General features: G+C 44.4%; 1 protein-coding gene across 1 annotated transcript in view; it reads left to right on the forward strand.

The window, feature by feature from the left end:
• Positions 1 to 26,793, forward strand: part of LOC121001140 (aromatic-L-amino-acid decarboxylase-like) — a 184,319-nt gene extending 157,526 nt beyond the window's left edge. The window contains exon 13 of the mRNA XM_040432075.1: positions 26,588 to 26,793. Coding sequence (XP_040288009.1) covers positions 26,588 to 26,791 — 204 coding nt within the window. The 3' untranslated portion in view covers positions 26,792 to 26,793. The remainder of the gene's footprint in view (positions 1 to 26,587) is intronic.
• Positions 26,794 to 27,297: the final 504 nt, after the last annotated feature.

Below are 27,297 nucleotides of genomic sequence, written 5' to 3' on the forward strand. Positions count from 1 at the left end.
ACAAGTGTTCTGCAAACAAATGTGGATAGGGAAATGACTTAAAATAACATAATACATGTTGTGGCGGTGTAGGTTGGAAGCGGCGGTAGCCAACACTGATTTGTGTTATTTTTTATTTTTAAATTGGGTATCCCCCAAAATATTGGGACATATAACAAAATAAAACTAAGAATAAGTGCACTTGAGTACAAGAATGGATGGTTGAGGCTGGTATAAATGTCTATTCTGCACAAGGTACGGACAAGTTCTTTGGGATCCATGCCTGGTTCATTTTAATAAACGTAAGCTTGTCTGCCGTACTAAACACGCGTTCACACTATACAGTGGCTGCAGGGCAGGTCAGCACCTCCAAGGCTGACAAAGCTTGTCCACATTTTGGCCATGCTAACCCTGCCTTCTCAGGTGCTGGTGATGCCCCAGCTGCGTTGGCGACCTCTTCCTCATCCTCTGTCAGGTTGGAATGCTATCATCAGCATGCACTTGTAGTCGCGCATCTTCTGATCAGTAACAGATGTTTTCACTAAATTTAGTTCCCTGTCAGCAATGCAGAGCAGGGGTTCATTCACGGCAAAAGGGGGTTCATGTCACCCAACAACAGAACAGAGGATTTTGAGAGATTTAGGCCCCTGTCACCCAGGCACAGCAGGGGTTCATTCACGGCAAAAGGGGGTTCATGTCACCCAACAACAGAACAGAGGATTTTGAGAGATTTAGGCTCCTGTCACCCAGGCACAGCAGGGGTTTGTATTCGCCAAAAATTGTAAAATGTCACCCGACAATTGAAAATAAGAATTTGTTCAATTTAGGGCACTAAAATTGGCACTTTTTTAAATTAAAATGGCTCTAAAATAGTCCTTGAAAATGCTAGAAGTATGTGAAAGGCAGTAAAATGTGCTTAAGAGCATGGCAACTGCTCTGCAAACAAATGTGGATAGGGAAATAACTTAAAATAAAATAACTAAAAATTACAAATTATTAACCTGCAACTCGGAGAAGGAGGTGGATATGGAGTCGGAGGTTGAGGAGGCGGTGAATGTGGTGTTGTAGGTGGAGGCAGCAAAGGAGGAGGAGGTAGCCAACAATGTTTTTGTTAATTTTTTTTATTGGGGTAGGTAGCCCCCAAAATATTGGGACAAATAAAAAACAAAAAAGAAAACAATCATTGCACTTGACTTGAGTACAATAATGTATGTTTGATGGTGGTATAAATGTCTATTCTGCACAAGGTACAGACAAGTCTTGTGGGATCCAAGCCTGGTTCATTTTAATGAACGTGAGCTTGTCTACGTTGGCTGTGGACAGGCGGCTGCGTCTGTCTGTAATGACTCCTCCTGCCGTGCTAAATACACGTTCAGAGAGTACACTGGCTGCAGGGCAGGCTAGCACCTCCAAGGCATACAGGGCAAGCTCTGGCCATGTGGACAATTTGGAGACCCAGAAGTTGAATGGGGCAGAACCATCAGTCAGTACGTGTAGGCATGTGCACAGGTACTGTTCCACCATGTTCAAATGCTGCCTCCTGCTAACACGCTCCATTTCAGCAGTTGGGGCCAGTTGTTGCAGCGAGGTGACAAAGGTTTACCACATGTCGGCCATGCTAACCCTGCCTTCTGAGGTGCTGGCGCTGACACAGCTGCGTTGGCGACCTCTTCCTCCTCCCCTGCCTTCGCCTTGTGTTTCCACTTGTCTCCCGGCGTCAGTCGGGAATGCTATCAGGAGCGCGTCTACCAGCGTGCGCCTGTAGTCGCGCATCTTCCAATCACGCTCCAGTAAGGGAATTAAGGACGGCACATTGTCTTTGTAATGGGGATCCAGCAGGGTGGCCACGCAGTAGTCAGCACACATTAAAATGTGGGCAACTCTGCAGTCGTTGCGCAGGCACTGCAGCATGCTCATGTGTGCCAGGCTGCCCAGAGGTAAGGACAAGCTGTCCTCTGTGGGAGGCGTATCGTCTGCATCCTCCGTATCCCCCCAGCCACGCACCAGTGATGGGCCTGAGCTGCGTTGGATACCACCCCGCTGTGAACATGCTTCATCCTCCTCCTCCCTCCGCCAAATTTGTACCTGGCCTCTGCTGTAGCAAAAATCCTCTTTCTGAGCCACTTCCAAAAGACTTGCCTGAAAGTGATGACCCCTCTTCCTCCTCCTCGTCCTGGGCCACATCCTCTTCCATCATCGCCCTAAGTGTTTTCTCAAGGAGACATAGAAGTGGTATTGTAACGCTGATAACTGCGTCATCGCCACTGGCCATGTTGGTGGAGTACTCGAAACAGCGCAACAGGGCACACAGGTCTCGCATGGAGGCCCAGTCATTGGTGGTGAAGTGGTGCTGTTCCGCAGTGCGACTCACCCGTGCGTGCTGCAGCTGAAACTCCACTATGGCCTGCTGCTGCTCACACAGTCTGTCCAGCATGTGCAAGGTGGAGTTCCACCTGGTGGACACATCGCATATGAGGCGGTGAGTGGGAAGGCCGAAGTTACGCTGTAGAGCAGACAGCTGAGTGGCGGCAGGGTGTGAACACCGGAAGCGCGCACAGATGGCCCGCACTTTATGCAGCAGCTCTGACATGTCGGGGTAGTTGTGAATGAATTTCTGCACCACCAAATTCAGCACATGCGCCAGGCAAGGGATGTGCGTCAAACCAGAGCTGCAACGAGATTTCGCCCATTATTGCACACCACCAGGCCGGGCTTGAGGCTCACTGGCAGCAACTCAGTTTCAGAACGACCTGCTGACATTTACCCCTAGCTGTGCTGAAGCCTTTGGTGTGCTCGGCCCCTGTTGACAGTGGCCAGTAGCAGGCGAACTGTTTTGGCGACGGCTGCTCTGCTTTTGCACACTGCTCCTGCTTTTGCTACGCTGTTGGCTCGGCCTCACCACTGCCTCTTCCTCTGAAAGTCAGTGGCACGACCTTCATTCCATGTGGGGTCTAGGACCTCATCGTCCCCTGCATCGTCTTCCACCCAGTCCTCCTCCCTGACCTCCTTTTCGGTCTGCACACTGCAGAAAGACACAGCAGTTGGCACCTATGTTTCGTCATCATCAGACGTGCTGAGGTATTCCCATGTCCTCATCAGGAAACATAAGTGGTTGTGCGCCAGTGCATTCTATGTTTTCCACCCCTGGGGAAGGGCTAGGTGGATGCCCTTGGGAAACCCTGCCAGCAGAGTCTTCAAACGGCATAAGAGACTGCTTCATGACTTGAGGCTCAGACAGGTTCCCCGATATGCACGAGGGTGATGTGACAGACTGATGGGCATGGGTTTCAGGCGCCACCTTTGCGCTTTCTGCAGAAGACTGGGTGGGAGATAATGTGAACGTGCTGGATCCACTGTCGGCCACCCAATTGACTAGCGCCTGTACTTGCTCAGGCCTTACCATCCTTAGAACGGCATTAGGCCCGACCAAATATCGCTGTGGATTCTGGCGGCTACTGGGACCTGAGGTAGTAGGTTCAGTAGGACGTGTAGCTGTGGCAGAACTGCCACGTCCTCTCCCTGCACCAGAGTCTCCACCAACACTACCACGACCATGACCGCATCCCTTATTAGATGTTTGCCTCATAGTTAGCGTTCACAAAGCAAAGTAAAAAGTGGTTAAGTATGTTAAAAATTAACCGCCAATATAAACCCTGATGTAGGGTATTGCACTCTATTTTTTAGGCCACAAATACAGCAGTATTTGTGGCCTAAATGTGACACTCACCTATGCACGTCTTATCCCAGATGTGCAGTAGATCAGGTTTTTTTTTCACCCCAGTAACCAAAAAGCCGTATTTCTGGCCTAAATGTGACAGTCACTGATGCACGTGTAATCCCAGATGTGCAGTATATTAGAGGGTTTTTTCACCCTAACCAAAAAGCTGTATTTCTTTCCAAAATGTGACCGTGACTTATGCACGTGTAATCCCATATGTGCAGTATGTGAGGGGTTTTTCACCCCAGTATGCCAAAGCTGTATTTCTGGACTTGCAGATAGTGCACCAGCATAGGCTATCGTTGCATAAAATGGCTGCCGATCATGTATTGATATAGACTGATGAAGAAAAAGTTTGTTTTCAGCAGTAGTTGGCTCAGGGCAGGCTTATAAAAATTGTGCACTACACCCACAAAACACTTTTTCTGTAGATCGCTGAGTACATAAACCAGTTCTTGATAAGATTTCTCCCTGATCTCTCCTTCACAGCAGCTGCAGCCTCTCCCTACACTAATCCGAGCAGAGTAACGGGCGGCGCTACGTGACTCCAGCTTAAATGGAGGCTGGGTCACATGCTGCAGTTGGCCAATCACAGCCATGCCAATAGTAGGCATGGCTGTGATGGCCTTTTGGGGCAAGTAGTATGACACTTGTTGATTGGCTGCTTTGCAACCTTTCAAAAAGCGCCATAAAAAGCGCCATAAAAACCGCCGAACACCGAACCCAAACTTTTACGTAAATGTTTTGGTCCGGGTGCCGAAAACCCTAAAGTTCGGTACGAACCTGAACTTTACAGTTCGGGTTCGCTCAACTCTAGTGTCAATATTTTTTGTGGCCACCAATATTTGCCAACACTGTCTTCTCTCTTGGGCATGGAGTTCACTAGAGCTTCACAGGATGCCACTGGAATCCTCTTCCACTCCTCAATCATGGAGCTGGTACATGATAGAGACCTTGAACTCCTCCACCTTCTGTTTGAGGATGCCCAGCATATGCTCAATAGTTTAGGTGTGGAGACATGCTTGGCCAGTCCAGCACCTTTACCCTCAGTTTCTTTAGCAAGGCAGTGGTGGTCTTGCAGGTGTGTTTGGGGCCGTTATGTTGGAATACTGCCCTGCAGCCCAGTTTCTGAAGGTAAGGGATCATGCTCTGCTTCAATATGTCACAGTACATGTTGGCATTCATGGTTCCTTCAATGAACTGTAGCTCCCCACAGCCGGCAGCACTGATGCAGCCCAAAACCATGACACTCCCACCACTATGCTTGACTGTAGGAAAGACACACTGGTCTTTGTACTCCTCACCTGGTTGCCTCCACACATGCTTGACACCATCTGAACCAAATAAGTTTATCTTGGTCTCATCAGACCACAGAACGTGGTTCCAGTAATCATGTCCTTAGTCTGCTTGTCTTCAGCAAACTGCGGGCTTTCTGGTGTATCATCTTTAGAAGAGGCTTCCTTCTGGGACAACAGCCATGCAAACCAATGTGATGCAGTGTGTAGTGTATGGTCTGAGCACTGACAGGCTGACCCCCACACCCCTTTAACCTCTGCAGCAATGCTAGCAGCACTCATACGTCTATTTTCAAAAGACAACCTCTGGATATGATGCTGAGCACATGCACTACTTTGGTCGAGCATGACGAGGCCTGTTCTGAGTGGAACCTGTCTTGTTAAACCACTGTATGGTCTTGGCTACCGTGCTGAAGCTCAGTTTCAGGGTGTAGGCAATCTTATCGCCTAGGCCATCTTTATGTAGAGGAACAATTGTTTTATTCAGATCCTTAGAGAGTTCTTTGCCATAAGGTGCCATGTTAAACTTCCAGTGACCAGTATGAGACAGTGTGAGAGCAATAACACCAAATTTAACACACCTGTTACCCAATTGTAACACTAACTAGTCATATGACACCAGGGAGGGAAAATGGCTAATTGGACGCCATTCTGAATTATTTTGAGTGCACACCAAATTTACACTGTTATATAAGCTGTACACTAAGTTATATTGTATTAAAGTGTCATATCTTCAGTGTTGTCCCATGAAAATATAGATTAAAATATTTACAAAAATGTGAAGGGTGTGTGTGTGTGTGTGTGTGTGTGTGTAAGTCCGCTAAGGGAATCTGCACTGTCGCATTTACAATCACAAAATTTTGCACAGCCGCCTCCTGTGACTCAGGGAACTTCATAGACTGTTTTGAGTGGAAATTTTCACCCTGTGTTTTCCAATTATTTGTCAAATACGCTTAGTAACCTAACCACCAAATAGGAGCCATTATCTGTTGTGGCAGTTAGCCTGGATATTCATCAGGTTGCATATAGCAACCAATCACAGCTCAGCTTCCACTTTGCTACAGATCATTATTATGGAAATCACAGTTAAGGAGACGGGGTACTGTGGAGGTCACTAATGAAGGGGTGGCCATTGTGGATGTCACTGTTAAAGGGGCAGGCACTGTGGAGGTCACTGTTGGGGTCCATTCACATGTCCGTAGTGTATTGCGGATCCGCAGTACACCCGGCCGGCACCCCCATAGAACTGCTTATATTTGTCCGCAATTGTGGACAAGAATAGGACATGTTCTATTTTTTTTCCGGAGCCGCGGACCGGAAGTTCGGGGCCGTGCTCCGAGAATATGCGGATGCGGACAGCACACTGTGTGCGGTCTGCATCCATTCCTGCCCCATAGAGAATGAATGGGTCCGCACCCGTTCCAGATAATTGCAGAACGGGTGCGGACACATTCTACGGACGTGTGAATGGACCCTTAAGTGGGCAGGGGACTCTGAAGGCCACTATTAAAGGGGTGGGTGGAGGTCAAAGTTAAGGGGACTGTAACCTATGAAGGTCAGTGTTAAGGGGGGTACTTTAGAGGTCACTGCCAAGGGGGTGGGGTGCTGTGGAACTCAATGTTAAAGGAGCAGGCTGTTGTGAAGGTCAAAGTCAAGGAGGTTGGCTGCTGTGGAGGTCCCATTTTAAGGAGGCAGGCCACGGGGGGTGGCTGTGGAGGTCACTTGAGGGGGCTGGGTGCTGTAGAGGACACACTATGGGGGATACTGTCGATATTTTCGACACACAAACGTTAAATGAAATGCATTAAAGGGGTATTCCCATCTTAATGATCACTGTTAAATCTGGTAATGATTTAAGGGATCATTTTTCTAAATATATTTAATTAATTCCCACCCCTTAGAAGAAAATTAACATATACTTACCTGACTGTTGTCTTCCGTCTCCCCTGGTTACGGCCACAGTTCTTCTCCAGAATCGTGGTGGCCGCGCTTGTGCAGACGACTTCTTCTTTTCTCCCGGCCGCGCGCAGTCCCGAAAGCGCACGCCGCGCATGCGCTATGGTGATTTCTTCCTGGCCAGCGCGCGGCCCGGCCGGGAGAAGACTTCAATCAAGATGGAGCCCGCCCCTTGCCGAAACCAGGAAGTGGACAGCGCTCCGGGAGCAGGTAAGTATGAAACAGCGTGATGGGAATAACCCTTTAAATATACCCCGTGTGAAGCCAGGTCCTTCTGCTAGTGTGTGTGTATATATGTGTATATGTATATGTGTATGTGTGTGTGTATATATATGTATGTGTGTGTATATATATATATATATATATATATATATATATATATATATATATATATATATATATATATATCTCTATAAATAAAATTTATATATTATGAAAGTATGTAAATATTCACAGTGCAGGTGGAAAATGTATGTGAACCCTTGGATTTAATAACTGGTTGAACCTCCTTTTGGCAGCAATAACTTCAACCAAACATTTCCTGTAGTTGCAGATCAGACGTGCACAACGGTCAGGAGTAATTCTTGACCATTCCTCTTTACAGAACTGTTTCAGTTCAGCAATATTCTTGGGATGTCTGGTGTGAATCGCTTTCTTGAGGTCATGCCACAGCATCTCAATTGGTTTGAGGTCAGGACTGATTGGGCCACTCCAGAAGGCGTATTTTCTTCTGTTTAAGCCATTCTGTTGATTTTACTTCTATGCTTTGGGTCATTGTCCTGTTGTAACACCCATCTTCTGTTGAGCTTCAGCTGGTGGACAGGTGGCCTTAAGTTCTCCTGCAAAATGTCTTGATAAACTTGGGAATTCATTTTTCCTTTGATAGCAATCCGTCCAGGCCCTGACTCAGCAAAGCAGCCCCAAACCATGATGCCCCCACCACCATACTTCACAGTTGGGATGAGGTTTTGATGTTGGTGTGCTGTGCCTCTTTTTCTCCACACATAGGGTTGTTTCTTCCAAATTCAACTTTGGTTTCATCTGTCCACAGAATATTTAGCCAGTACTGCTGTGGAACATCCAGGTGCTCTTGTGCAAACTGTAAACGTGGAGCAATGTTTTATTTAGACATCAGTGGCTTCCTCTGTGGTATCCTCCCATGAAATCCATTCTTGTTTAGTGTTTTGCGTATCATAGATTCGCTAACAGGGATGTTAGCATATGCCAGAGACTTTTGTAAGTCTTTAGCTGACACGCTAGGATTCTTCACCTCATTGAGCAGTCTGCGCTGTGCTCTTGCAGTCATCTTTACAGAACGGCCACTCCTAGGGAGTGTAGCAGCAGTGCTGAACTTTCTCCATTTATAGACAATTTGTCTTACCGTGGACTGATGAACAGCAAGGCTTTTGGAGATACTTTTATAACCCTTTCCAGATTTATGCAAGTCAACAATTCTTAATTGTACCGTAGGTCTTCTGAGAGCTGTTTTGTGCAAGGAATCATTCACATCAGGTAATGCTTCTTGTGAAAAGCAAACCCAGAACTGGTGTGTGCTTTTTATAGGGCAGGGCAGCTGTAACCAACACCTCCAATCTCATCTCATTGATTGGACTCCAGTTGGCTGACACCTCACTCCAATTAGCTCTTGGAAATGTCATTAGTCTAGGGGTTCACATACTTTTTCCGCCTGCACTGTGAATGTTTACATGGTGTGTTCAATTAAAACATGGTAACATTTAATTCTTTGTTATTAGTTTAAGCAGACTGTGATTGTCTGTTGTTGTGACTTTGATGAAGATCCGATCACATTTTCTGACCAATTTGTGCAGAAATCCATATCATTCCAAAGGGTTCACATACTTTTTCTTGCAACTGTGTGTGTGTGTGTGTGTATGTGTGTGTATGTATATATGTGTGTGTGTATATACACACAATACAGACCAAAAGTTTGGACACACCTCATTCAAAGAGTTTTCTTTATTTTCATGACTATGAAAATTGTAGATTCACACTGAAGGCATCAAAACTATGAATTAGCACATGTGGAATTATATACATGACAAACAAGTGTGAAACAACTGAAAATATGTCATATTCTAGGTTCTTCAAAGCAGCCACCTTTTGCATTGATTACTGCTTTGCACACTCTTGGCATTCTCTTGATGAGCTTCAAGAGGTAGTCCCCTGAAAATGGTTTTCACTTCCCAGGTGTGCCCTGTCAGGTTTAATAAGTGGGATTTCTTGCCTTTATAAATGGGGTTGGGACCATCAGTTGCGTGGAGAAGTCAGGTAGATACACAGCTGATAGTCCTACTGAATAGACTGTTAGAATTTGTATTATGGCAAGAAAAAAGCAGCTAAGTAAAGAAAAACGAGTGGCCATCATTACTTTAAGAAATGAAGGTCAGTCAGTCAGCAGAAAAATTGGGAAAACTTTGAAAGTAAGAGCTATTTGACCATGAAGGAGAGTGATGGGGTGCTGCGCCAGATGACCTGGCCTCCACAGTCACCGGACCTGAACCCAATCGAGATGGTTTGGGGTGAGCTGGACCGCAGAGTGAAGGCAAAAGGGCCAACAAGTGCTAAGCATCTCTGGTAACTCCAAGACTGTTGGAAGACCATTTCAGGGGACTACCTCTTGAAGCTCATCAAGAGAATGCCAAGAGTGTGCAAAGCAGTAATCAAAGCAAAAGGTGGCTACTTTGAAGAACCTAGAATATGACATATTTTCAGTTGTTTCACACTTGTTTGTTATGTATATAATTCCACATGTGTTAATTCATAGTTTTGATGCCTTCATAGTCATGAAAATAAAGAAAACTCTTTGAATAAGGTGTGTCCAAACTTTTGGTCTGTACTGTGTGTATGTATGTATATATGTATGTATGTATGTATGTATGTGTATATATATATATATATATATATATATATATATATATATATATATATATAATCTCTCGATCTCCCTATTTTGGTTCAGTCAGTTGGATACTTAATAGGAGAGCTTTATCGAAACTGGTGTAAATGAAACAGGCTTAGTTGCCCATAGCAAAAAATCTGATCCCATCTTTCATTTTTCAGTGCTCCTTTTGGAAAATGAAACGTGAAATTGGTTGCTACGGGCAACTAAGTCTCCCTTTTTACTAGCTTTGATAAACCTCCCCCAATATGTATAGTCTGGGGATATGAGATGGCTATGGTGACAGTGATATGCATTTACTATAGCTTGAGACCAAGCAATATGCATGTACATTTGCTTGGCTGCTATCAAAGGGGTTATCCAATGACAAATATAAAAAATGAAAATTAGACATCCTATAATACATGTGTCTTTCTAACAAAGCTAGAACCAGTCCGGTACCTCACATGGGTCCAGTGATCTCCCCATTCATTGCTCTGCTAGATTTATATCAAGCTGGCAGCTCAAGGGGAGTGTCTTTTCTGCTGCAGCTCAGGAGGTGTGTCCATGTTCTCCCTATCTCAGCTCAGGAGGTGTGTCCATGTTCTCCCTATCTCAGCTCAGGAGGTGTCCATGTTCTCCCTATCTCAGCTCAGGAAGTGTCTATGGTCTCCCTATCGCAACTCAGGAGGCAGTTGATGGATGAAGCTGAGCATGTTCCGCCTTCTCAGGACAAAGAAATAAGAAAAAAAAAGCAGGTGGCACTATACAGATACATTTTACTGAATAACTCAGTGGCTATGCTAAATGTTTAATTACATGCAATTACAAAATAATTCTGATCCAGGTGCTGGTTTGAAAACTGTACAGTATTTTTTGTGGGACAACCCCTTTTGAGTTAAGAGTTTGTGAATTAATACTGTGTACATGGTATTCTTACCAGTCGCTCATATTTGTTATGACATGATTCTAGAAATCTCCTTTCAGATTTCTCATGCCATGACACAATGATGAATGATCCACAGATAAAGGGAGGAATGCATGACTGTAGGTGTATTTGAGGTCAGTTTTTACACTGGTGTTGCTGGACACAGTTGCCAAATTTATGAAAATGGTGCACAGTATTAGGTTTGGCAGAAGTATCTGGGGGATGCCTAGCGTGCAGGTGCAACTTTTTTTTGACACTTATTATTTTTTTTTATTTTTTTTTTTTACAAAAGATAAATGAGATATTACGGTGATCTAAAAAAACAAACAAGGCCTAAATCCCACTTGAAAGTGGTGTGGGAGGCCAAAAGTAAAAAAAAAAAATACACAACTAAAAACAGATACAACAATGTTATGCCAAAACTCATTTACGTGTCCCCCCAAAGTCTTCATATATACCTTCAATGGCACCCAGTCACCTTGTCGAATATCTTTTATATAAAAATCTTCATATAAGAGAGGATCAAAAAATATATATATATATATATATATATAAATTGAGATCCTTCAGGCGGACATAATCGCCTCTAAGTTCTCTTATCGAGTATCTTAATTTTGATTTGTGCAAGCAGTGAAACAAAGGGACAATTGTCTACGCAAAAATGTATATGTAATTTATTATACACAATGCAAATCAAGAATATAAAATCAAGCAGGGTGTGAGGACGCACGTCGCGCTCCCCCGCTCGATCCGCCCCTCCAGCCCGGGTCTAGACGCCCGCTCGATACCTGCGATGGTCAGAGATCCGTGACGCTACCATGCCCCATATCTGGATGAAGATCTCCTCCCTACTTGTGCCGCACCCGGCCCCCCTCTCTTCGGCCTCTCTCTGACTGGACTCCCTGCCGGTACCCCTCTCGGATTGTCCACCTGCTGATGTTCTTGAGGACTGGTGTTCCTGTTCGGGGTTGGGTTACATATAAGTTATACCCTCGTCTGTTTTTATTTTTTTTGTTTTTTTTTCTCTGTTGTCTTTTGACCTGGACATTTCAGTAGGAGTTGGTGGATATATTGGACTTGCTTTTTCCCTGGCCTGTTTTTCCTTGGCCTGTGTGAGGCTGCTGGTCTGGGGGTCCTTTCCTCCCCCCCCCCCCCCCCCCCCCCCCCACCCCCCACCTGTGTGAGTTGGGGGCTCATACTGCCCTCATTGTAATATCTGTTTAGAGGAGAAGGGAACTAGGCGAGGAGGGGAGTGGGGAGGAGGGGAGGAAGAAAAGGAAAGAGGGGGAGAAGAAAAAAAAAAAAAAAGGAAAGGTGAGGAGGGAGAGGGGAAAAAAAAAAAAGCATGGCTCCCAAACGCCGCTCATTAAACTTATTTGTGAAAAGCGGGGTGAGAAGTACTGAGGTTAAAAAAATGGAACAGTACTTAAAATCCCCCATTCCGCAAGTTAAAACAACTATTAAAGGGAAAGCAAACCCGAACAGGAAGAAAAATGCTATTGACTCATTCCAGGAGGGATCCCCGAAGATATGATGCTCAGAGACGGGGCAGACAGTAAGGAGGAAGGGGCCACTACCTCCTCTAACGGTAACTCAACTCCAATTCAGGAGATATTGTGTGTCGTTAAAAATGGTGAGCTTATACAAAACATGGCTCTACAGTTGGGCTCAGTTCAAACAGACGTTTCCCTGATACGGGAGGATTTGGCGAATATGGAGGGGCTGGTTCACTTATTAGAGGGTGAGACCACTAAGTTACAAACCAAGATACGGACACTTATGGCCAACAATGAGCGGCTACAGTTGAAAGTTCTGGACCTTGAAGATAGGTCCAGGCGGTATAATGTACGAATTGTGGGGTTCCCAGAGGGCCTGGAAGGTGGATCACCAATTGACAAACTTCAGTTGTTAATTTTTGATAACTTTGATAGGGAGCACTTTTCCTCTTTATTCATGTTAGAGAGGGCTCATAGAGTCCCAGGGGGTAAACTGGCTCCTGGGAGACCGCCACGATCCATACTGATTAAAGAATTGTCATCTAAAGATAGAGATGCGATCCTCAGACGAGCTAGAGAATGCCCTCCAATTGTACATGATGATAGTAGGCTGATGTTTTTCCAGGATTTCGCTAAGGAGACGCAGGAGAGGAGACGCAGCTTCCATGCCGTTAAAAAGAGGCTAACGGCTAAGGGTATTAAGTACTCCCTCAGTTATCCTGCAAAGCTGAGAGTTATTCACGGTGGGAAAATGCTTTTTTTCGATAACCCTGAGGCAACTTCTGAATAGATGGAGCAAAATGGGATTTGAGAACGTTGACTTCCTTATTTAGGACCCTCTCACCTATTTTTTGTAAAAGTGGAGAGTTATTTATGAAGAGTTTATTTATTTATTTATTTATTTATTTATTTATTTTGGATTCGCATTTTTTTTTTTTTTCTTGTTGCTTGTGATTTATTCATCTCCCGTCCTGTCTTGTCAATCTCTACCAAATATTAGTAGGGATTGATTAATGGAGATTAGAGAACGCTGAGGTGGTCACCCTTAGTTTTGAGGGGGGGGGGGGGCCGGGGGGGGTTAGGTGGCCCAAGTTAGGGGGTCTGCTGTAAACATATCGGTCGACTGTTGGAGGGGGAGGGGGGAGGAACATGGGGGTATGCTTCCTACCCGTTTTTTTTTGTCGCCGTTGATTAATGGTTAAGATTTTATCTTGGAATGTTAGGGGCCTTGGAGAGAGAGCTAAGAGACAGGCAGTGATGGATGCAATTCGGAGCTATCTCCTTGCAATAGTCTGCTTAGTTGAAACTCATTTTTCTGAGACAGTGACCCCCCATTTGGAAAGGGGGGCTGGGCAGCACAGATCTACCATTCAAAACGTAATAGTTACTCCAGGGGTGTATCAGTTTTGATACACCACGCAGTGGACTTTGTCCTGACTGACTCCTGGATAGATGATCAGGGAAGATTTGTTTTTCTCTATGGCAGACTTTGGGGTCAGCCATATATCCTTGCTTTTTTTTTTTACATACCTCCTCCATTCTCTATGCACCCCTTCAATTGCCTGTTATCTTTTTGTAGAACGGTGGCCAGCCTGTCAGGTTGTTCTGACAGGTGACTTTAACAATGTGATGGACGTCAGTAGAGACAGGTTGACAGCAGATTCCAGCACCACAATTAGTGGGACTGAGACACTGCTGTCACGATTCTGCCGGGGAACGGGTTTTGTGGATGTGTGGGAGTACATGGGGAGGGGAAAGAGTGTCTTCTCATGTGTTAGTAATGGAGGAAGGTCAATGTCCAGGATTGACCTGGCACTGACCAATAGAGATAATATTAGAAACATTAAATCCGTTATGGATCGAGAACTCTCTCAGATCACTCTCCCCTTTCCATAGAAATTCTGGTAGGGTCGAGTCAGGCCAAATCAGACTCTCTATTTAGATTGAACCCATATTGGTTAGCTATAATGAATGACCATCAGCTTATTAAAAAACAGATAACCTCCTTTTGGGAGATCAATTACCCCTCAGCTGGTATTGGTTGTGTATGGGATACTTTGAAGGCCTATATGAGGGGGTTGTTTATCAGTAATATCTCTGCATTCAGAGTATCATTTTAAGAGAAGAGAAGGAATTAATTTGTTTAGTAGCTAGTACTACTGAGTAGTTTATCATCCAGAAGATGGAACAAAATAGAGAGAAAATGCAGAAAGCCAGTCAGGACCTTAAAAATTTTCTCCTTGATGAGGCCCACCATAGCTTGTTCGTTAAGGGACAGAAATATTTCTCTGAGTCAGGACGACCAGGTAGGCTTATAGCTAGGATAGTTAAGCAACAAGAGAATAGGAGGAAGGAAACAACCAGCATTCGTGGGCCTAATGGTAGGATCATGCGAGATTTAAACGGTATAGCTGAGGCCTTTTGGGAATAGTTTGCCGCGGTCTATAGGGTGGCTCCTCCTGTGCCGGACAGCCTCGTGGATGCATATCTGGACGGTCTTTCTTTTCCTGTTCTGTCAGAAAGCCAGAAGAGCCTCCTGGAAAGGGAGATTACCATCCAGGAGATTCATTTGGCGCTTGGGTCAATATCGGGTAGTTCGTCCCCGGGGCTGGATGGCCTTCCATATGAATTCTACAGGAAATATGGGGATATAGTCCTCCCGTATCTTTCAGAAGTATTCACAAAGGCATTGCAGGGAGAGGGCCTCCCGACCTCCATGTATGAAGCACTGATGGTTCTAATAAAAAAAAAAAGATAAGGATATGTTGGAGATGGGTGCTTATAGACCTATTTCTTTTCTGAACACTGATATTAAGCTGCTCTCCAAGGTCTTGGCCAATAGACTTTCCAAGGTGATCACATCGCTAATTCACCCAGACCAAAATGGGTTTGTCTGGGAGCGGTACCCATTACAATATACATCGCTTGTTTGCTAACATTCAATCCTCCGGGGGGGACCGCCCGCTCGATCCTGTCGTTAGATGCCACGAAGGCCTTTGACAGGGTCGAGTGGAGTTTCCTCTGGAGGGTGATGGGAAGAATGGGATTAGGTCAGATGTTTATAGCCATGGTCCGTCTGCTTTACAAATACCCTTCAGCCAAGCTCAGGATCAATGGGACCTTGACTAGGAGTTTTATGTTGGGGAGAGAGGTACCCGCCAAAGATGTCCTCTCTCGCCACTCCTATTTAATATATACACTCACCTAAAGAATTATTAGGAACACCTGCTCTATTTCTCATTAATGCAATTATCTAGTCAACCAATCACATGGCAGTTGCTTCAATGCATTTAGGGGTGTGGTCCTGGTCAAGACAATCTCCTGAACTCCAAACTGAATGTCCGAATGGGAAAGAGAGGTGATTTAAGCAATTTTGAACGTGGCATGGTTGTTGGTGCCAGACGGGCCGGTCTGAGTATTTCACAATCTGCTCAGTTACTGGGATTTTCACGCACAACCATTTCTAGGGTTTACAAAGAATGGTGTGAAAAGGGAAAAACATCCAGTATGCGGCAGTCCTGTGGGCAAAAATGCCTTGTGGATGCTAGAGGTCAGAGGAGAATGGGCCGACTGATTCAAGCTGATAGAAGAGCAACGTTGACTGAAATAACCATGTTACTCGTTACAACCGATGTATGCAGCAAAGCATTTGTGAAGCCACAACACGCACAACCTTGAGGCGGATGGGCTACAACTGCAGAAGACCCCACCGGGTACCACTCATCTCCACTACAAATAGGAAAAAGAGGCTACAATTTGCACAAGCTCACCAAAATTGGACTGTTGAAGACTAGAAAAATGTTGCCTGGTCTGATGAGTCTCGATTTCTGTTGAGACATTCAAATGGTAGAGTCCGAATTTGGCGTAAACAGAATGAAAACATGTATCCATCCTCTGGCTACTTCCAGCAGGATAATGCACCATGTCACAAAGCTCCAATCATTTCAAATTGGTTTCTTGAACATGACAATGAGTTCACTGTACTAAAATGGTCCCCACATTCACCAGATCTCAACCCAATAGAGTATCTTTGGGATGTGGTGGAATGGGAGCTTCGTGCCCTGGATGTGCATCGCTCAAATCTCCAACTGCAAGATGCTATCCTATCAATATGGGCCAACATTTCTAAAGAATGCTATCAGCACCTTGAATCAATGCCATGTAGAATTAAGGCAGCAAAAGGGGGTCCAACACCGTATTAGTATGGTGTTCCTAATAATTCTTTAGGTGAGTGTATATTGAGCCTTTGGCTATAAAAATCAGACAGGACTCGGGCGTTCTTGGATTTTGGATTGCGGGAGATCGTGATCGGATTTCTCTATATGCAGACGATATTCTGTTCTTCATGCAACAGACCAATACTACCCTGCCAAAAGTTATGGATTTTGTAGAATCGTACTCCAGGGTTTCAGGCCTCGAGGTCAACTGGTCCAAAACCACCCTCCTCCCTATAGATAAGCCACAATGGTCAGTGGAGAATCTACCTCTGGACTTTGGGGTCGAGGATTCCATGAAGTACTTGGGGATAACTATCTCCGCTAATATCCAGGACTATGTTCAACTTAATCTACTCCTGGTTATGATGAAGATTAGGTCTAAAATTAAAATATGGCATCGGTTTACCCTTTCGAGAGGAGATAGGGTCTCCTTGGTGAAAATGATACTCCTTCCCCCAACTGCTTGATGATCTCTGAAACTCTCTGGTCTGGATAGAGGATAAATTCTTTAAACTGATAGAGAAGATGATTAATGATTTGCTATGGGGGAGAAAGCGGGTAAGGCTGAAACTGGATTACTTTTTAATGCCGCTGGAATGGGGGAGTTTGAACCTCCCCAGCTTCAGGGGATATTTTATTGCGTCTCAGCTATGCCTTTTTCATGAGTGGGAAGCCAGCCCCCTATGTAAAAAATTAGTGGACCAATTTGGCTTTCATGACTTTTTTACTCTTCGAGTCAGGATGTCTACTGAGTCTGAGGCAGGCGTTTGGAAGTTTCGCTAAGCTGGTTACCAGGGCCTGGACATAGTTTAGGAGCTGGCTTTCTATTACATCCTCACTGGTCTGCACCCAACTATGGCAAAATCAAAGACTTCCAATGCTTGGGGACCTTGATTGTCAGCAGTATTGGAGGGCTAAGAATATTCACTATATAGCACAAGTAGTTGGTGATGGTCGGATCCTTGCCTCTGAGGAGATTGCGCAGAAGGAAAACACAGGTAAAATAGTTTGGTTTAGATATTTTCAGTTACGATTGGTACTCTGTAGTAGTGGATAGAACTTTAGATAGACACGTCTAGTTTTTTGCACAGTCTAATAAAGAAAAAGAACCATGTAAAGGTTAAGATAGCTTACTGTTATAAACACTTAATTAGTGCACGCTTCTTGGATTGTCTCTCGCCTGAACAAAAGTCCTGGAGACTCACTTACCCTAACTTATCTTCTGAGGCTTGAGAAAGTGTATTGAAGAATATGGGTTTAGTTTCTTTTAGTTTTAACCACATAGTTGTTCAGTTTAATATTATGCACAAGATATATGTAACGCCGGTGTGGCTTCAGAGGCGAGGATTACGAGAGAACTCCAACTACACACGTTGTGGGAGCCCAAATGCAGACCATCTTCATCTGTTTTGGGATTGCCCCCTTCTAGATGGATATTGGGGAGCAATACAAGAATTTCTTGCTCAACGATTACAGATGGAACTCCCTCGCCAGCCTGAGCTGTGGATCCTCGGGGATCTGTCGGCTTTAAACTGCCAGAAGCCAAAACGGTGCTTTTTGATTAGGGTGTTGTTTTTGGCCCATCTACTGATCTCCAGGTCTTGGTTTGCAGTTACCCCTCCTCACTTCAACCAGTGGCTGAAACTAGTCAATAAAATCAAAGATTATGAGGCCATCTTGTATAGGCAGAGAGGCTCATACGATAAATGGCTTGGGGTTTAGGCAGTATGGAATCGGTGAAGGAATAATTGGAAAAGATGTTAAGGTGACTTTTTCTGGTATTTCAAACAATTTTTCTTTTTATTTTTATTTCCCCCCCGGGGGTGGTGGCATTGTGGGGGGAGGGAGGTGGGTGGGTGGGAATGTATGCATTTTGTCTTTCCTATTTTTGTGTCTCTTGAGTTGAATAGAGAATTTTTCAATAAAAAATAAATAAAAAATATATATATATATATATATATTCAATATGATCGCAAAGACAAACAATGAAGCTGTAAAATAATACCCTAAATATGCCACACCAGCACAGTACAACTTAAAGGGTTTCTACCATCAGAATTACTGTTATGTAGCTGACTGACATTAGCAATGTGCTAATGTCAGCACTACATAACAGTGTGTTTTTTACATTTGTCCCTGCAGCCGTTCTGCTAAAATACACACTTTTACAATATGCTAATGAGCCTCTAGATGCTATGTGGGCGTAGATTCAGCACCTAGAGGCTCGGTCTGCTCACCCTTTATCCAGCCCAGGTCCTCCGTTCTGCCCGCCCCGCTCCTCTTGATTGATGTCCAAGTTCCATGCATCGTTGGGGAAATCCCGTGCCTGCACCATTCACTTCTGTATTCGATGCAGGCGCAGTGAGTGAAGGCCGCGCTCCTAGTGCCGGCTTCCTCACTGTGACTTAGTCGGGGCAGGCGCAGTGAGGAAGCCGACACCAGGAGCACGGCCTTCACTCACTGCGCCGAATACAGAAGTGGTACCCTTTAAATGTATCTATCACAAAACGTCAATGCTGTACTTTTAACAAGCAGACCAATGATTTATATACCAGGAGAAACTTAGGATCTTCTGTTTTACCAAACAGGCCATAATATAATAAAACACGGATTAATATAGGAAAAATAAATCTTATCCCTTGACTCTTTCCCTATGACCAATCAAAAATATATGATATTAATACGACAAAATATCCAGCTCGGCAATCGGACTTTGGAAAATAACTTTCCAAGGGTTTAGTCCTCTTTTCAAATAATGTCAGATCTTCTATTAGCAATATGCATCTTTGCTAAGAGAATAATCAGCATTATGGAGGTGCCCAACACTATATATTCCCACAGTATTTGGACTTTTGGCTATATACCAAGAGAAATATCTTAATATCACGAGCAGTAAGCACAGTATACGTTACCGGGTCAGAGGTAGACAGTTTGAGATGGGACCAGTTCTCAAGAACTTTCGTAGTAGCCAAAAAATAATCCAAGTTTCTTTTGGTATATTTTTCTTGTGGTCAGTTTCCTTTTGTGAGTTTTTCTTTTGATTTTTATGAGTGAGTTTGTTTGTGAGCTGATGCTCTGCACACGAGTAATTATTCCCCACCTTATCTAAGAATCGCCCCCTTCTGGATTAGGGATTTCCAATCTGGTAAGGTGGGTGTCTTCGTATGCTAATAACTCAATGATGTCATATTAACCCTTGATATGGTATAAAACATATGGTAAAATAATATAATATTGTCCATCTGCCTCCAGATGGCACTCTTGTACTGCAGATGAATATCACAACCTTAAACACTAATTCTAAATACCTAATACGTTCACATGACCTTCTTAACCTCTCCAATATAAATCATTAAGGAAGGACTCTTCCTGACACTTTTTTAATTACCCATAACCTAGACTTGTTGTTGGAGTCACTGTCTTCTATCTTTTTGAATATATGTTAATGGGTAATGGTACAATGGCCTTGTTACTCTGCATCGGGACTTGTATACTTTACTTGTCCACATGGATGAATAACTACCATCTGAAATAACATTTAACTCTTCTCGGAAATCCAATTACCAGAAACTTACTTCAGTGTTTCCGCATCTTCTACAGGATACACTCTAAATGACACATATATGGTACAATACATATATAAATCGATACATTGTTACTCATAAATAACCCATTATATGAATCATTGGTTAAAATATGTTGCAAATCTAAATATACCATACAGAAATATATAGAATATAATTATGAATCTATGAATTGGACCTCACACAGCAGATGTGTCTTAAGGATATACATTCTTATCTTGTCATGGCTAAGCCATGAAACAACATTGTTCCCTTCAGACAGACATGTCTGGAGAAACCAGTATAATCCCATAGATAAACACATCTTTTAGCAATAACTTTTTAAAATACAATGTTCGTTCATATTCAGAATGATTCTTATATAAACTGAACTTGCCATGAACTCATCTTGGCCTCTTCAGCCACATAACAGAACTTTGGTTCAAGCTGATTTCCTCTTTAAGGCAATGAGCATTCATTTGGCTATAATAACATCAGATAATACTGTACATTCATGAAAATGCGCAACATGGCATGTAGAAGAAATGTGTACTCTTTCATCTTCCCTCCTTTCTGCATTGTCCTGCACTTTGCATATAGCATGCTTTGTCTTGATTTCAGCAGATGTGTAGCTCCCAATGATTAATATCTCTATAGAGTCTAAAGTGTGGGCTCTGTATAAGGCTGGGTTCACATGGATGAGATTTCCGCGCGGGTGCAATGCGTGAGGTGAATGCATTGCACCCGCACTGAATCTGGACCCATTCACTTCTATGGGGCTGTGCACATGAGCGATGATTTTCACGCATCACTTGTACGTTGCATGAAAATCGCAGCATAATAGCATTCTTTAATACAGAATGCTTAGTAGAAGGTCAATTGAGGGTTAAAAAATGAAAAACCATTAACTCAGCTCCTCTTGCGTAGTTGCCGATCTCTCCTTACTACTTTAATCATGAGCTGCCGGCTAAAGGACCTGTGGTGATGTTACATCACATGGTCCATCACCGTGGTGATGAACCATGTGATGAGCTCAGTGACGTCACCACAGGTCCTTTGACAGGTCCTGAATAAAGAACAGGAGACCGGCAGCTATGTGATCAATTGGAGGAGGTGAGTTAATTTTTATTTAGTTTTTAACCCTCGATTGACCTTGTACTAAGCATTCTGTATTAAAGAATGCTATTTTCCCTTATAACCATGTTATAAGGGAAAATAATTACATCTACACAACACCGAACCCAAACCTGAACTTCAGTGAAGTTCGGGTCTGGGTACCACATTCAGTTTTTTATCACGCGCGTGCAAAACTCATTGCACCCACGCGATAAAAACTGAACGGAACGCAATCTCAGTCAAAACTGACTGCAATTGGGTACCTACTTGCGCGGGTTTGACGCAATGCACTCGGGACGCATCCTGAGCCAAAATGTGACGCCCGTGTGAACCCAGCCTAAGGGTCCATTCACACATCCGTGGTGTATTGCGGATCCGCAATACACTGGGCCGCACATGGCCGGCACTAAATATAGAAGTCTTATTCTTGTCCACAGCTGCAGATAAGAATAGGGCATGCTCTATTTTCTTTCAGAGCTGCGGACCGGAAGTTTGGGGCCATGCTTCGGAAATGCAGATGCGGAGAGCACATAGTGTGCTCTCCGCATCCATTCCGTCCCTATAGAGAATTAATGGGTCCGCACCCGTTCCGCACAATTGCGGAACGGATGCGGACGTGTGAATGGAGCCTAAGTCACTGTTAGAACTTAATAGATTGTCTTTTGGGACATTTACATTATATCTCCAAAGAGTTAAAGGTTTGGCCCATCTCACACATTGGTGGCATATGGCTAGGATATGCCACCAACGTCTGATAGGTGCTGGCTTGGCCATTTCCGTCAGCCCCATAGAAGTGAATAGAGCAGTGTCCATGCTTGAGCGGTGCAAGTGGGACTACTGAAAATAGCCGAGTGCACTGCTTGGCTATTTTCAGCACTCCAATAGACATAGAGAGCGGCCATGCATGCACTGTCCACTCTCCATTTTGTGTGCTCTATTCTAGAGATAGATGCGGGTCCCAAAGGTGGGACCTGCACCGATCAGACATTAGTGGCATATAGCTAGGATATGCCACCAATGTGTGAGATGGCCCAACCCCTTTAAGCAGGGGCAGACTGACAACTCGTGGGGCCCCTGGTCAATAGATTATAGGCCCCCTGTGTCCCCACCCACCCTTAAACCACACCCACACACAGCCCCACCCACATCGCACCACCCACATCACCTACACTTGGTACAGAATTTCTCTTCACCGTGTTCAAAATAAGTTATAGTTAATGGGGCTGGCGGGCATTCTGTCTGCATCCAGCAGTGTCTGATGCAGTAAATTCCGGCAGGCTGTTCTCAGCTGGAACAGACTGCTAGAATCACTAACGCATATATGAAGGCAGCCTAATACAGCGCCACATACATCTTACATCCAGTGACGTCTCCCTTGATGTATATGTTCTTTCTTCATCTTCTCCATTCAGACCAGACCGCCATGATTTCTTTTAGCCATCTCTCATCGCTGCAAAGTTTGAAAGACGGACCTCTTAGTTTCCTACTTTCCTCCCATCTTCTCAATATCCCATCATGCACCCCCAATACGGAGATGCTGTGCCCCCCAAAACCATACTGTATAAACAGATCAACCCCCTGAAAATACTAGTTACACAGATAGCGCCCCCTTCAATAATTATTGGAACACAATGCTCTAAAAAATAAAGGCACCCAGCAAATAGTGCCCCTAATAGTGTAACCATAATGTCCCCAAAAAATAACTGTGCTAAGCTGATACTGTGCCAGTGCCCCCACAGTAATAGTGCTCCCCAAAATCCCAGCAATAGTAATAATTCTGTGCCAGAGTGCACTTAGTAGTAATAGTGCTCCTACAGTGCCCCAACAGCAATTGTGTCCCAGAAGTAATAATGCTCCCATAGTCCCCCAGTTGTAATAAAGCCCCCTTATAATGTGCGCCCCCAGTAGATGCCCCCATAGTGCTCCTTTCCCCCACACTTCTCCATAGTGCCCCCATAATTTGTGCCAGTATATAGGGCCCCCAGTAGAAGCCCCCATAATATTTGCCAGTATATAGGGCCCTCATTAGATGCCCCATAGTGCTCTTTCCCTCCTTCTCCATAGTGCCCCCCATAATGTGCCAATATATAGGGGCCCCCATAGTGCTCTTCCCCCCCCTTCTCCATAGTGCACCCCCATAATGTGCCAGTATATAGGGTCCCCCAATAGATGCCCCTATAATGCTACCCCCACCCCTTCTTGCCATACTATACTAAAAATAATTAAAACAATAAACAATTATACCTACCTCCATGACACTCTCTCTGTGATGCGATGCAGGCCTCTTCTGGCCTGTTTCCCGCTCTGTACGTCCCGCGCTGCCTACACCGGCCTCTGATTGGCTGCAGGCGTAGTGCCTGTGGCCTATGTCAGGAATGGGCAAAGGAGACTCCTCTCCCCTGCCCCCCACAGTTCATCTGTATCGCCGTCCAGAGGACGGCGATGCAGATGAATATAGAAATAAGCGCTTCCACAATGGAAGCGCTCATCTCTCCCTACCGCTGCCACCTCTGCCGGACCCCATAGTGGCCGCGGGCCCTCGGTCCATGACAGAGTGCCTGGATGGTCAGTCTGCCTCTACCTTTAAGGCAGATTTACAATATTCATCCGAGAAGATAATTATCAGGAAGGCACCGTTCTTTCCCAATAAATTGCTTGCTCGTCAGTGGAGGTAAAGAGTTTCATTTACATGGTGTAATCACCTCTGCTGTATGGAGACAAGTGATGGTTACTGCCATTGCTTCTTCTGATACAGATTCATGGTTTCTGGGCTGCACATCGCTGTTTACGTAGCACAATATGCTGCCCAGAAACAATGATTTGGTGTGCTATATGTAAGAACATTTCTTTGCTCGTTCATCGAGTGATTGGCAGCGCATTTACATGGGCCTGTTATCGCAAATGAGCATTAGTAACGTTTAATCCTTATAATTGACCGAGCAGTGTAAATCCACTTTTAGGTTCTGTTTATGCCATATTTGAATAAAAAAAACAGTGCTGCACGAGGACAGAACCATGATGCTTATTAGATGAGCGCTGGAGCTCTTTTTAGTATTGTTCACAGGACTGCTGCTGAAAAGGCTCTCCTTTAAAGGAAACCGGTCATGGCGATATGTTGTTTTTAGTTATTATAATTACCTTAAGGCTGGAATCATGTAGTCCCCGATGCATCATTTCTCTCAATTTCTAGTGGCTTGGTTTTGGTTTTTAATCTTGTTGCTGTGTTTTCACCATATACAAATTTTTCAATTTCAAGTCAAGGGGGCAGCAGCTTGCTTCCTTGAAGTTACTGTTGCCACCCCTTAATCCTGCCTCCTGCCCCATGTTTGCTACTTCCCCTGTGCCCACGTCATCCTGCTGTGTTAAGACATCTCGTTCCGTTCTCACAGAATTTGGCTCTTGAAATCCTCTAGTGCACCTTTACTTGGGAGCTTTGTGTCCTCCAGCTGACGTCATCGCTCAAATGGACATGCGCACGACAAACAAGTGCTGGGTTGCGCGCGACCAGGAGAAACGTGCACTCTCTTGCTTTCTGAAAAAGTACAGTGGCTTGCATATGGTGCTGGCCATGTCAGACTTATCTAATTTCAGCCATTCTTGTGGTAAGGAACACCCTCCTGGGACAGAATGTCTGCTATTGCACCACTTGACATTCCAACCTGCTGAAATTCCACCTTGCACTATCTAGAGCATCTGTACGAGCAGGGTAAAATAGCTCATGATTTTATCATGCACCAGACCACCACCTGTGGGACCCACATTGAGAAAGTCCTGTGGGAGAGGTACCACTGGAGGAGGAGGAGGATTTGCTTGTGCAGGAGGACAAGGCTGCTGCGAATGATGACCAGTCATATCAGCCGGGGGCATAGCCCAGAAATAACTACTTCCCCTGGCACACTGGTGAGAATGGCAAGCTGTATGCTTGCTTGCATAATGACAGGCGCATCCTTCACATCAAGCAATCTGATTACTTTTAGACCCTCACTATCAAAGCAAAATGGGGGCTTTTTCTTCTGTCACCAAAAGGGTGGCCAAATTACTTCATTACCAGTATACACTATGTAAGCAGCATACTGCAATTTTAGGCGAGAAGACTTCTTCTGCACACATGTTTGACCAGGAGGCCCCTCTCCTCCCCCTGCTGAGTTACCTATCCACCCCGCTGCTTTCGCAACCACAAGCAGCAGAAGCCGTAGAAGCAGCCAGTTCAGTGTCATCAACATGATGGAGAACTTTTTCCATCTGCTGTGGCAGGCTGATGCAAATTATCAAACAGACGTACTACCTGAACACCCATGTCCAGTCCTACCTGGACTCTGACCTTTCTCCAGTGCACACCGCTTTATGTGACCCATGGACTTCTGGGCAGGCAGATTAGAACAGTGGCCGGAAATGGTCTCGGTACTATCTTGGCCACCCAGCCCCCCCACCCTCGTGTCATCACAGAGAGGGATTTCAGCACGGCAGGTGGTGGCATGATACCCAAACAGACAAAGTTTTCCTCCTCCAGTGTCCAAAACACCAGCAATAAGTCTAGGAGATAGTATGTCTGTAATACTAAGTTATCTATGCCCTTTTACAGCAGTAATAATAAACATTTATATTATGAGATTGTTGAGTCATTGTATTGGGATCTTTGAGATAGGGCTTCACAGTTCTTGCAGGTCACAATAAAATCACTGAATTCTCAAGAATAGAGCAGCCTGTATGTATGAGGCATAAAGAGGATTTTGTCACAGTGAAAGACTCATTTATATTAAGGCATATGTTGGATTTCTCTTATTAAAGGAGTATTCCACTTAGAACAAGATATCCCCATCCATGGGATAATATAATATACAAATAAAATATTTCTTATAAACAAAGATTGCATACAGTTTGATTTAAAGGGAACCTGTCACCGGGATTTGATGTATAGAGGACATGGGTTGCTAGATGGCCGCTAGAACATCTGCAATACTCAGTCCTCATAGCTCTGTGTGCTTTTTTTGTGTAAAAAAAACTATTTGATCCAAATGCAAATTAACTTGAAATGTGTTCTGTCCCTGAGATGAGTCCAGCGTGAAGGAGCCCAGCACCGCCCGCATCCTCAGAATCTCCTGGCTTTCTGACGTCGGGGTAGCAAGGAGGAGATTCTGAGGACACGGGGCGGTGCTAGACTCATCTCAGGGACAGGACTCATCTAAGGTTCATTTGCATATGTATCAAATATTTTTTTTTTTTTTTTTTTTTACACAATAAAAGCACACAGAGCTTTGGGGACTGGGTATTGCGGATGTGCTAGCAGCCATCTAGCAACCCATGTCCTCAGCTCTATACATCAAATCCCGGTGACAGGTTCCCTTTAATCAGATTTGGTTGATTGAATTAAATATATAACAAACCTTGAGCTTTTTCAACCAATTGTTTTCTTTATTTAGGGATCGAACACATTGAACAAATCACTTCTTCAAAAGATAAATACTTTAAAGAAAATACATTTAGTCCCATCCTGTTTAGGAGAGAAGTTTATTCTACGGTTTGCTGTATGTGTCCGAACTCTTGAATCTAATCACGTTGCATTTGCCTGGAAGCACATTGAAGAACTGGCCACTGAAGTCCTAAAGGAAGGTGAAAAACAATAACTTTATGGTAAGAGTTTGGTCTTTTATGATGTTCTTCTATGTGTTCTTTAAATCGGGTCATCTGAAATATTCAATTCTCCCTAGAGACACGTTATGTAGCCAAAAGTAGTGCACACTTGACCATCAAATTCATATAAGCTTACTGGGCATCCCATTCCAAAAGCATATGCCTTAACATGAAATTCAATTGCCTTCTGTCATTGTAACAGCCGACACTCTTCTGGAAAAGTCTGGGTGTGGGGTGTGGGGTGTGGGGTGTGGGGGGTGGGGGGTGGGGGGTGGGGTGTGGGGTGTGGGGGGGGGGGGGGATTTGTGCCCATCTAGCCAAAAAATAATTTCAGACACGGATGTAAGCCAGACCTTTTTGCCCAACATTAGAGGTTGTAATTCATCCCAAAGGTATTTAATGTGGTTGATTAGATCTCTGTGCAGTTCACTTGAGTTTCTCATACCGGAACAGGAAAGTGATTTCCCCAAACTATTGCCACAAGGGTGGGTTCACATTA

The sequence above is a fragment of the Bufo bufo genome, chromosome 5 (genome assembly GCF_905171765.1).
Source record: "Bufo bufo chromosome 5, aBufBuf1.1, whole genome shotgun sequence".
Taxonomy (NCBI): domain Eukaryota; kingdom Metazoa; phylum Chordata; class Amphibia; order Anura; family Bufonidae; genus Bufo; species Bufo bufo.